This window comes from Rattus rattus, chromosome X (genome assembly GCF_011064425.1).
Source record: "Rattus rattus isolate New Zealand chromosome X, Rrattus_CSIRO_v1, whole genome shotgun sequence".
Taxonomy (NCBI): Eukaryota; Metazoa; Chordata; class Mammalia; order Rodentia; family Muridae; genus Rattus; species Rattus rattus.
The window spans coordinates 83,023,433-83,036,652 of record NC_046172.1 but is presented as its reverse complement, the minus strand read 5'-3'; the positions used below and the strand labels follow the sequence as shown (position 1 = coordinate 83,036,652).

At 34.4% G+C, this 13,220-nt stretch overlaps 1 protein-coding gene across 1 annotated transcript in view; it reads left to right on the top strand.

The window, feature by feature from the left end:
* The window catches only part of Diaph2 (diaphanous related formin 2), a 186,704-nt gene that overhangs the window by 57,514 nt on the left and 115,970 nt on the right, over positions 1-13,220 (top strand). Inside the window, exons 11-14 of the mRNA XM_032889437.1 lie at positions 801-865; positions 3,932-4,036; positions 9,761-10,054; positions 10,834-10,948. Coding sequence (XP_032745328.1) covers positions 801-865; positions 3,932-4,036; positions 9,761-10,054; positions 10,834-10,948 — 579 coding nt within the window. The remainder of the gene's footprint in view (positions 1-800; positions 866-3,931; positions 4,037-9,760; positions 10,055-10,833; positions 10,949-13,220) is intronic.

Here is a 13,220-nt window from a genome sequence, read left to right as displayed (position 1 = left end):
AATGTAATATAATCAGCACCACATAGCACATATTCTGTGTTTGTCTTTTTACATGAAGAATAATTTTGAGATTCATTTCTGTTTTTTTTCATGTCTTGATATTTTATCCGTTGATATTGTGAAGTAGTATTCATGTAAGAATATAATATAATTCATGTTTCTTGGTGGTCAGTTGCATTCTCCCAGAGTTCAACTGTTCTGTATCATTTGTATAGAACTGCAACTCCGACATAGGTTTCAATCTCCTTTGGAGAAATATTGGGTTAATGTAGAAACATTAGACTCAAAATGTTTTTTTCATTATGTTTATTAACTAGATTCTTACAATTGTAAGTTTTTTTTTCTTTTTGTACACAATGCATTTTGTTTCAGATCAGAAGTTAAGTAAAATATTTTACTGGAAAACTTAAACTGATGAATGTCTCTGCACTTTCCTCCCCCAGCTTTTTAGCAGATCATTTTGAAATTTTATTATCTTAAACATGGAGTTTTTTTACCACCTCTGTCAACAAAATAATGTGTAATTTTTAAAAGAATTATGTAGTGTTAAAAGTTGAATTATAATTGAAGACTTTCAGTGCAGTGATAATTTCATCAAAAATATTTTGGATGGTTGAGTATTTTTGCTTTAACCCTAAAGAAAGAAATCATGATAGGATATGTACATTATAGTATATATTAATGTGACTTTAATAATAATAATAATTCATGTGAAAAATACACAATCATATACTGGCAGCCATAATTAGCTGAAGATTCCATGTCGTATATTTCTAATCATTTTTTATTCTCCTGAATAGATGCTTGTGTAAACAAGGCAAAAGTTGAAGAAAGTGAGCAAAAAGCAATGGAATTTTCAAAGAAGGTAAGATGGATAAAGTAGTCATCCGGATTTTTAAAACATGTCACTTTATAACTTGTCCTTTCAATTTTGTAGTACTTTATACTACTAGATTCAAACATTATGCAATATTGTTTTATTTCCTAATAAGGTAAGTTAGTTTCTATTCCCTCTTCATCAACCTGATTCATTAGTTAAGAAAAACATTAGTCACATTATACTTAATGATAAACAAAATGAAATCATTGGTCCGATAGTTTACATAGTTAAAATCAAACAACCAAAGCAAATTCCTCCATTGCTTTCCTTTAGTGTTCACTTAATACTACACAGTTCCATGGAGATCTGGGAAAAACTTGGTGTCTTATTTGAGCTGGTGATGAAATTCGATAAATTACAATATTTTGGTAGCATGCATGCTAGCATGTGTCCCTCTTTCTTTTTGGTTTGAGATAGTATTCAAACAAAAGGCAGGGGGGAAACAGCATTCAGGCAACTGACAGGAAGGCAAGTGCTTACATTTGCTCATTCCTTTAAAGTTACAACTTAGCTTTGAGGTTTCTCCATCACTTTTGCTGTAACTCTGGAAATATTAGAGTTACTTCTGGACATGTGAAGAGATATTTTTGCTTGTTCACGCCCTAGAAGAGATAATAAGCAGGTGAGTTGAATACAATGAGATTGTGTGATGCAGTCGTTGGCAAAATGCATATTTTTTGTAATAGAACTTTATTAAACTTTCATTTTCAATAACATGTCTTCAATTTTCATTGAATGTCATAGAATCTCCTTAAATTTGACTAGTGGGCAAAATTGGAGCACATTGTGATAATCTATCTTTGTAATTTCTTGTCATTACACAAGTTATCCTGAAATCATAGGGAAATGTGACGATTGCTAACAATGTTAATTGCCAATATTTAGAGTGGATATGTGGCATTCACCTAGTCACTTCCTATATCCATTGTCTTCTGAGTTACATTAAACATAAAATAACTTTACTTTTTACTATGTCTCTGAAAGTTTTGATATTTGTATAATATGTTTTGATAATATTTACCCCCTATCCCTAGTTCTCCAAAACGTTAGGCTGTGGTTATAGGATCCAATCTCAGCATTTCCACTACTTCCCTCTGACTCTAAGTAAGCTACTTCTCTTTGGACTGTGCTTTTGTCATAAGTAAAAAGGGAGTCAAAGAGTAGGGAGTTGGAAAAAGACTACTTCTCCTCTTCATAATTGGGTTTGTGTTATTCCTATTCTGCATATTCACATTTAATATAATATTAAATTAAAAGCAAAAATTGTGTGCTTGTGTAGATGGTATATTTGAAAATTCCTATAGAAGAAACTAACTTTGAGAAATGATTATGATTTATCATTGAGAAAAGAGTTATGATTATCAACTCAGGGAAATCATATTGATTGTATAAAATGTATTGAAAGAATTCTGTCTCTTTTGTTTTGTTATTTTTGTTGTTGTTTGTTTATTTTGATTTTGGATACTGAGTTTCATTGTGTCCCCTTCTTGACCTAGAACTCAGTATGTATTCCAGGCTGGCTCTGAATGTGCATTGATCCTAATATCTCTGCTTCCTGAATGTGAGAGATTATAGGTTTGCATTACTCTATCTGCCCATGATCCACATCTACTCAGGGAAGTAGGAAAAGGAGATCACCGAAGGAGCTGTTGCTCTTACCCCTCATGTATTTATTGTGGTTTTTTAAATTTAGTTATATTAGCAAAGATTTTTACCAATCTCTGTAAGGCATTTACAAGTATGCAAACAGATATAAATAAAACTGTAACTAATCAGTGTTTCAGGTTTGATTTAGACACTGTCATCCAGTCTACCCAGACATGTTTTTCTTTCAACCTACCAGAATAGCATTCTATAATAATTTCCGAAGGTCATATCTTGTAGGAGGATGGATACTTATTAATAGGAAATGTGTTGCCCTATCATTTCATACACCTTAAGTACAATTCTGGGTGATAAGATATATCACTTTCAGAAACAGAAATAATATTGTTGTGATAATCTATATATAAAATGACCTGAGATGACATTCACAATAAAAAGTAAATAAAAATTCTAGTAGCAAAACCTATACAGTATTCATTGTAAATATGTGTCTAGCTTGTGTCGCTTAGAATAATCATTGAGGTAGGACCTTGGACACAGTAAACGTACATACACCTTTTGTAGAGTTAAGATCTTTAGTACCCCATCTTTTCACTTCTCATTTTCTTTCCATCTCTCTTTTCTTCTCTTTTTGATGTATGTATGTATTTATGTATTTTTTAATTATTTATTTTGGGTCCTACCCCTTTTATTCTCTCTCTCTCTTCTTGCCACCCCCAACTTTTGTACACTTGCTGGTATGTATTTGCTCATGCCCGTCAGTTAGAGAACAATCTAGAGAATTCAGTTTACTCCCACCATCTTATGTGATTCAAGGATCAAATTGAGGCTATGCCCCTGCACTTCTACACTCAGAAGCATCCTTCCTCACCTCATTTTCCTCTCCAGTTGTTTAACGAGGGTTTTGTTAGCCATCTGATAGAGAATAGGACATCAGTGTATATCACTGTACTGTCAGAGATTGTGCTTTACTGCTTTTGGGTCCTAAACAATGGAGACTGTGACAGCAGTAATCTCCCAGTCCAATTTGTGTCAATATACATACTTCTTATCATTGTGAAAACCCAACCTTTTTAAAGACTAAATATGCTTAGAAGTTGTAAATACCTTTCATATTTTCCTGTTGCACTCTCTACCTAAACTTAAAAGAATGGTGGCAAATCTTCAATAAACATTATTAATTCTACAATTCAATTTCCTATAGCAATCTACTTTCCATTTCACCTGAAGAGAGACTTCATAGTCCATTCTTTTTTTCCTGTTTTTTAAAAGGAGAATTATACATATGTGGATGCTTAATTGTCAGAAGAATAATAAAATACATTTCTACGTATCTCTCTAAAGTCAGGAAAGAAAAAAATGGTTCTCCATATTTACTACATAATGTTTAAATCTTTCTCCAACACATACTAGTTAGTAACTATGTGTCTATGGTGGTCATTGCAGTTCGATGAAGAATTCACAGCTCGTCAGGAGGCTCAAGCAGAGCTTCAGAAAAGAGATGAAAAAATCAAAGAACTGGAATCAGAAATCCAGCAACTTCAAGCCCAGGTAATGAAACAAAATGTAGACTTGACGTCACAATGATTTTGGTGGAGAAAGTTAGCTTGTTAGTCAGAAGAAAACAGACCTTGGGGTTGTTCTTCACAATTTCGCATTTTAGTTGAAATAAGTACAGATTTGATTTTTCCAGGACAGTAAATCATTTTAATGTTTGGAAATAAATAAGGCTTCATTTGCTCAAACTGCCCTGAATATTTTTACTAGAATACATTATACAAGCCAAACTGTTTGTGACATGAAATTTTCATGATGATGTGAAAAATTGTGTGCATAGTATTTTCCTTCAAAAAGAATATAGAAATGCTCATGAATTTTAATTATCCAAAAAACTTCTTGAGATCTTTAAATCAAGACTATCTTCAATTCAGAACCAAGACACTTTATTTCTACCTGCATTCCCTTGCACACATACAAAGATACCTCTTAATTAAGATGTCTATATTTTAGAATTACATATACCCTCAACTCCTGTTGTGGCTTAAAAGAATAATATGAAATTTAAGATGCTGCCCCTAAATACTTAATGTCTAGTACGTGGTCGTTGATTGATTACATCTCTTTCTAATAGTATGCTTACCAGTTACTTCCAAAATCCCTGGTAGGCTGCAAAGTGTGCATGGTAGTGCCCTTTTTACCCATAGCCCATATATCCTTTATGTACACTATTTCAGTCTTTGTTTTCCTTTCTGTATTATGCTACTCCTGTCTGAAAACTAGATTTCTCTCATTGTTTCATTCCCTACTGGCGAGATATCTCTGTGTTCTCTCTGCCCTTGGCAGTTTTCTCTGCTTTGTACTCTTTGCCCAAATGTCTGACTCAGTTTCCTATGTTCATACAGCACCTTTTAGTAGGTGTCAAAGCTTTTGAGTCTACCTTATACTTCCAGCTGTCCCCATAGGCAACTCTTTTGTATTGAAATCAAAGTCAATGTTTTTGATCTTTTCTCCTTTCTTATACCAGCTCAGTCCCCATTTTTATTTGTTTTAAAATTTACCACTATTTTCTTAATAAGAAAGTTTGAATTTTTCTCTTGCCTGACCTTTTCTGGACAAAGGATGTTAGTTCTTGTTTTATTTAAATTCTTTCAGTGACTTTTTCACCTCTTCATCAAACCCTACAGCTTTTATGTCTACTTCCATTACACTTTGCCTGGGCTATTATTAATTGTCTCCTTTTTTTTTTCTTCCTGCCTATAGTCCTTTCCTCCTCAAATTCTTGTTTTATGTCAATGGAAAATTAATCCCCATAGAACGCTGTTCAAATTATTATTATTGAAGAATTTATTGTGTACAGTGCTTGCCTGTTGTATCTTGGATTAAACAAAATCTCCTTATCAGAAATATTAAAACCTTCTGGCAGGGGCTGCCTTATAGTTTACTCCCACTGCAGCCTAGAATTTGACTGCTCTCCTAACTACAACAATGTCTGCTGGTGTTAAATTTCCTTTCCTTCCATTAGGTCTGTAACTTACTGGCTCCATATTTTTCATTCTGCCAAATTACTCATGTACTGCTTATAGATATTGCAATGAGTTTTCACAAAGTTTTCCATAGTCTACTTAAATTGGTTAAACAAGTTCTCAGAGGTTTGCAAAATGTGATAGCCTATTAGATAGTGTGAGATATCCTACACTGAAGAAACCTTTCTAGCTCATGACCTTCATTGACTCATTGGACCATAGTATCCTTTGCTGCTTTTATTTTTATATTTGAGACAGAGACTCATTTTGTAGCTCTGGTTAGCCTGCAACTTTGTGTGTAGTACAGGCTGGCCCTGCACTCACAGAAAGCTATCTGAATGCATCTCCTGGATGCGAATACTAAAGAGATGTATTACCTTGCTTGCCTAAGTACAATACTTTCTGTGGTTATTGTGTGTCTGTTAGAATAGCCAGTTTATGCTATCACTCATCTCATCTTGATGAAGCTTTTCTTTCTTTCTCCTTCTTCCTTTTCTCCTCCTCCTCCTCCTCCCCCTCCTCCTCCTCCTCCTCCTCCTCCTCTTCCTTCTCCCTCCTCCTCCCTCCTCCTCCTCCTCCTCCTCCTCCTCCTCCTCCTCTTTTCTTGAGTTACCCTCTTTTCTATAACACAGGCTGGTGTGAAACTTTCTGTGTAGCCTATATTGTGCTGTTATTCCCTACAAGCAGTAGCAACTGTTGTACTGCATTAAACTCCAGTCTGATCGTTTGACTCCTAATTATTAAATGAAGAAAGAAGTAACTAATATGATTTGATTCTGAGAGGCTTCAATTTTGTAAAGCATATATTTACTTGGGTTCAAACCTTTTGCACTTGTACTGTTTATAAAGATCTTTTGCATAGTACCTCCAGTCTTAACAACTTTAAGGAATTTGTGGTCGTGATTGTACAAATCACTGACATCTAATAGAAGAAAATATTGACTGCTGTTTAAAATGTCTATTGAATATTTACATTTCCTTTCTGCTTTAATTTTTAATGAAAAGAGCAAAGATTGTACATTTCCCGTATTTGAACCAAACTTTATTATACAAAATACGTGTCAAATAATGTACAAAATTCTAAAATTGAATTTTTCTAATAATTTAATTAATCTCACATAAGAGTAAAAGTCAGTCATTTACAGATTTGTGCAATTCCTCCTGATTTCTGGAAAGGATTTCATTCCAAGAGTAATAAGTCATTTTTGAGTATAAAAATATATGTACATGTATTTATATATGTGAACATATAATCATGAATATTTATAACTATGAGTAAAGTTTGATCAATACTAGTTACCATTATATAGGACACATTTTTGTAATCATATCTAAGTATAAATTAAATTTTAAAGCATTTTATAAATAAAATTGTTAATAGTTCTTTATTCTAAAAATACTTTATAATTTAACTGGGATAGGAAGTTGTTCAAGTAGGAATTTTATATTAGCCAAGATAGAAAGATTTCTTCCTGCTTAAAATACATTCACCATACCATGAAATTAAAAAAATTAATTAATGAAAGGCAATATTTTTGTCTACTAATTGGTGATAGTTTCTTTGAAATATTTTTGTGTTCATTTTATAAAGAGAACAATCGTAATCAGTGATGTTTTACAGTTTAATTAATCCTTAAAATCTAATGTGGGATGTAGTGTTATCCTCTTGTAATCAATTGCCATTAGTGAACAAGCCTGAAGTTACTTTCAGACAGTAAAAAGAAGTTATTCTCCACTTATGAACCATGTATATGAATTAATCCTCATGGTAAATGATACTTTCATTTTGAGAGTAGAGCAGAAAGAAGAAAACCACATTCAAATATATATCCTCTTGTTTTTTGTTTGTTTGTTTTTTGTTTTGTTTTGTTTTTTTTGCTTTTCAATACTTTCATGTTGTCTATTGATTAAATAAAAAACAATAAAATGTAATCAAAATTTGGATTTAGCAGTCAAGCCCCCAAAACATCTTCATCAATAACTACTAAATTCAAAGTTCCTTTAAGTTGGAAACACACAGCTTCAGGGAAAGTTCATAGTTTTCTATCATATCTTCTGTTTTTTTTTTTTAGTTATTCTACTATTTACATTTCATTTTAAATTTTGTATTTACTTTTTACACTCTAGATTTTATTCCTCCCAATCCACCCTCCAAATGTTCCACATCCCATGCCACCTCAGCTTCCACCTACCCCCTCCACCTCACAAGGATGTCCTCACTCCCCACCCCACCAGAACTCTATACTCCTGGGGCCTCCAGTCTCTTGAGGGTTAGGAGCATCTTCTCTGACTGAACCCAGACCCAGGAGTCCTCTGCTGTATATGTGTTGGGGCCTCATCTCAGCTGGTGTGTGCTGCCTGGTTGGTGATCAGTGTCTGAGAGATCTCTGTTAATTGGGACTGCTGGTCCTCCCACAGGGTTGCCCTCCTCCTCCAGCTTCCTCCAGCTTTTCCTTTAATTCAACCAGAGGGGTCAGCAGCTTCTGTTCATTGTTGGGTGCACATATCTGCATCCCCACTCTTTCAGCTGCTTGTTGGGTGCTTTGGAGAGCAGTGTGGTAGGTCCCCTTTTTGTGAACGCCCATCAGCCTCAGTAATAGTGTCAGGCCTTGGGGCCTCCCTCGAGCTGGATCCCACTTTGGTCCTGTCCTTGGACCTCCTTTTCCTCAGGCTCTTCTCCATTTCTATCCCTGAATTTCTTACAGAGAAGATAAATTAGGAGTCAGAGTTTTGACTGTGGGATAGCAACCCATCCCTCACTTGATGCCCTGTCTTTTTGCTGGAGGTGGGTTCAAAAAGTTCCCTCTATCCTCTTTAGGGAGTTTCATCTAGCCCCCACCCAATCCCGAGTCCTGAGAGTCTCACTTCCCAGGTCTCTTGTACATTCTGGAAGGTCCTCCCAACCTCCTTCCTCCCAAGATTGCCTGTTTCCATTCTTTCTGCTGGCCATCAAGGCTCCAGTCCTTTTCCTCTACCCAATACCAGATCATGTTCCCCTCTCCCCCCACTCCCATCCCCTTTTCCTCTCCTGTCCCTCCCTTCCTCTTGTGGTTGCTTTCTTGACTGAGGGGTTCTTACTTGGGCCCTTCAGCTTGTTGATCTTTTTGTGTTCTGTGGACTTTACCCCCTTTTTTTCTTTGTTTGGCTAATATCCACTTATTGGTGAGAACATACCCTGCATGTCCTTTTGGGTCTGAGTTATCTCACTGAAGATGACATTTCAAATGCTGCCTGCCTTCCCTTGTTTCCCATATGCAAACCCTCCACCTAATCCCCCCTCCCCTTTGCCTCTAAGAGGGTGCTTCCCCACCCACCCACTCACTGGAAGGCCTGAAGGAGCTGAAGGGAATGGCAACCCCATAAGAACAACAACATCAGTTAATGGACTCCCAGTAGCTCCCTGGAACTAAAGCACCAACCAAAGAGTACACCTGGAGGAAACCATGGCTCCTGCTGCATATGTAGCAGAGGATTGCATTATCTGAAACCTTCTTGTTTAACACTGTGGTGTTTCTGATTATCTATCTGTCTGGTGTCCTGGATTATCTTTTTGTCCATCTGTTCATTCGTTTGTTTGTTTTATTTATTTATTTTTTTATTTATTTACTGGGCTGAGGATCAAACCTAAGGCGTCCCCCTGTAATGCAAGAACTCTAGTAAATGAGCTATATTCTCAGCCTTCATTTCAGGTTTTTGCACTAATTTTCCTCATCATAAGCATTGTGGTAAAGATATCATCAAATGTCCTATTTACATTATAAGGTTGTAATAAGGACAGAAGGACTGATAGATGTAAAATGTTGATATACTTATATTGGTATGCAAATGGATGATATTTAGTATTAATCATTAGTATTTGAAGACATCTGATTTACTGGTCCTGTGGAATACTTTCTATCAGACTAATTGACACCCAATGGATTTGAGTTCATGACCTTGTGATACTTTGTTCAAATTTTAATCATCTAGGCTAACAGTTCCAAGCCATATGCTATTTGGTTTTATTTATAGTGAAAGGTATTGCTTCCTGATATTAGACTCCCCCCCCAAAATCATAGAAACTGCAAACTTTTCTTCTATTAATATATTAGTAGAAATAGTCATTATATGAATTACACAGTGTGTATCAAAAATCTCAATTATAGGTTCTGATAAATCTGGATAATCTGGAAATCTTAAAAAAATAAATCAAAAGTATATGTATACTTTGTGTTTTATTTTCTTTTGAGCATTAACCTTGTTTCTGTTTTAGGGACCTGCATCTGCATTTCCAGGGCCACCTCCACCACCTCCACTACCAGGTGCAGGGCCATGCCCACCACCTCCTCCACCACCACCCCCACTCCCAGGAGTAGGTCCTCCTCCACCACCACCATTACCTGGTACTGCACCACCACCACCACCTTTGTTTGGAGCACCTCTTCTACCACCACCCCCTGGAGGAATTCTTCCTTCCCTACCAGGACCAGTTGAGCTACCATATGGAATGAAGCAGAAAAAACTGTATAACCCCGAGGTATCCATGAAAAGAATCAACTGGTCCAAGGTAAAATTATAAATTAAGGACCCTTTTTGTTTTTTCTGTGAGTGATAAATGTGTGTGAAAAATGGATTTCTGTGAGTCCGCATCAGGTGGTATAAAGATGGTTTTTACTGGCATTATTGCTTTCCCCTGTGGGTTTTACCACCTTACCTTCATCTTAAATGGGTGACCTACATAATTTACCATATACTTAAAATTATACTAGATACAAAGGAAAATCATATTGGAAATATTTTAAATAGAAAATGAAATGAAAATAATGTCACAAGTACTGTTACTTTCACAACATGATGGTTTGTTAATATCATGTTGTCTGGTAGTTTTTATCTTCCACAATGTTAAATGTTTTTTTTTCTTTTCATTTTATACTTTAATATTGTGGGAAGGAAGGAACCCAAATAAATGGGCGGATAAGATGGTTTGGGGAAGAGTAAATGGAAGCAATGTACATGTATTAATATTACACAATAAAATCCAGTACTTTGTATATCAAATGCTTTTTAAAAATTAGTTATAAGTATAATATATACAGGTTGGAGAGTTATATACTGTACTATTTTGAGGATGTTTTCAGTAGACATTTTCATATATACTTTACTCTTTGCTGTTGTGTAGCTTTTCAGTATAGCAACAAATCGGAAATGTTCTTCTGAGCATTTAAGAGTGTAATTTTATATATTTGAAATTGATTTAGTGGAGAGGTAAACAAATGCATGTAATTGGTCCAAAAATTAAATAGGAATTCACAACATAAAAACTTACCAGTGTTATTTTTGTGTTAGATTGAGCCTAGAGACTTATCTGAAAACTGTGTTTGGCTAAAACTTAAAGAAGAGAAGTATGAGAATCCAGATCTTTTTGCAAAACTGGCCTTGACATTTCCTTCCCAGATGAAAGGTACCTTTTTATTTTTTTACACATTATTAATTCTTGTGTCTAGTGTACTGAAATTCATTTCTCTGGTAAAATGTGCTAAGGAATTATGAATGCATTGTTTTCTCACAATAAACAGGGTCAACCATCAATATATTCATGTTTTAGCTGTAGTTTACTCTGTTACCAAAAAAATTTTTATTTGAATGTTGCATAAATAATATTATTTAACTTAAAATATTAATTTTCCCATTATTTATTTTATATTTATGATATACCTAATAAAATTGCCATTTTGCTGAGAAACAGGAGATTAATTTGTAGATTTCTCATGTGACACAAATTTGTATCATGGAACACTAATACTTCTGAACTATATGAATGATACTGGACTAAGACTAGTGTGGGAGGTCTTACACTTTATGTATTTTTAATTATACATCAACCTTTTTTCCAAGGGAATTTCCTAGTTTTTGTTATAAGAATATGTTCTGATTTAATGTCCAAATCTGATTGTCAGAAAATTTTGTTGTGGACTTAACCATAGCACTTCTTCTTTAAGAACAAACCTTTAATGTCTTAGATATGTCATGCATGCCAGTCAGTTAAGTCTCACAATAAGTCATTGTGATCTTTTGCATTTTATTTGACTTTATTAATTTTAGTAGTTATTGCAGAAGTTATAGAGCAAGGGGATCTGTGTTGATTACAGTGTTCGGAAAACCTTTGACATTGAAACAATTGTTATTACCTTTACTTTTTTTCTTGTTTGCTCTGGTCATCTTCCCATGTAAAATTTTTCCTTTAGTACCACATATTCATACCTATAATAAAGTATCCACATAGTGGTTGGTTTTAAGATGTATATAGGAAACAAACATATTTCTGGTTTAAACTTGTATCTTATCCCCAAGATATTATTTTAATAACAAAATTAAAAAGGTGAAAACCTTCTGATGTTATATATTTTGGATAATTAGATAATCTGTATTTTTTCTCTAAAACCTTTGCCCATGTTATAGATGAAAATATTGAATGTTTAGGCATATAACTTTTTCCTTTGGTAAGGTACTGAGAAAGAAATTACTCTGTATCCTAGGCTAGTATGCAGACCAAAAATGGCCTTGGGTTCATGGAAACATTTTAGCTTCCAGATTTCAAGCATGAGATACCATACTTGCTTACTTTTTCTATTTAAAATGATGTTGAACACCTTTTCTTCTGTTCACAGGCCATTTTAAATATTGTTTCTTGATTTTCACACTTTGCTTCTTTGAATATTTTCATGTGGAACACTTGCGGTTTGGCTTTTCTGTGAAGTGTGTTTTATAAAAATTATAGTTAGCCTCATTTATACAAATGAATAAGTAAGTGTAGATACTGTATTTTGTAAATGAAGAAAGTAAGATTAGAAACAAGGATAAATCATAAGGTAGGCTGCGGTGTATGTTCAATAGTGTGTGTGTGTGTGTGTGTGTGTGTGTGTGTGTGTGTGCCTGCCTGTTTCCTTTTAAAATCAACCCATTATAATAGTAAGTTAGTAATGGTAGTACAAACTGCAGCCTACTTTAAAAAGGCTGTTACAAAAGAGTTGCATCTACTTTCCTCAAATGTAATAAAAGCAACTTCCACTGAGTGAATTAACTCATCCATAATGCGAATAGACTAATGTTTAACAGGTAGGAAAATGAAATCAGCTTTTATATATGTCACTACCTTTCAAACTCACTGTTTGATATCTAACAGACACTTAGTAAATGTTCATTAGGTTTTCTAGTTTATCTGATGGTGGGTATATATGTATTTTGTTGTTACTGACAATTACTACAAATGTTTGTTTGGGAAGAGAATTTCCTGTCCTTCCTTGTGGTCCTTACTAGAGCTAATCAGTTATAAAAGAAGTAATTCTTAATGTTCCTGCCAAATCCTAATCAAACCAGAATGAAGATAAACAAAATTATTCAAATTATGCACTCACTGCTGTGAATGCTGCCTCTCTTATTCTCCTTAAACTTAATTCTTCAAATTTCTTTTTGGCATTACTCCTATTTTTGATAATTTTGAGTATTTAAATATATATAAGGACAGTGGAACAATTTGGCATCATTGATTAATTTCTGAAGGGACATTTCAGGATCAGTTAAATATCATAGAACATCCTGTTCAGGAATGCAATAGACCAAACAAATTTTGGTGACCCATCACTGATGCTTTAATTAACCCTCTTAAGTATTGATTGTCTTCCTGTTGAAATTCCTAGTTGTAATTTTTTGACATTCACAGTGCCTTGATTCAT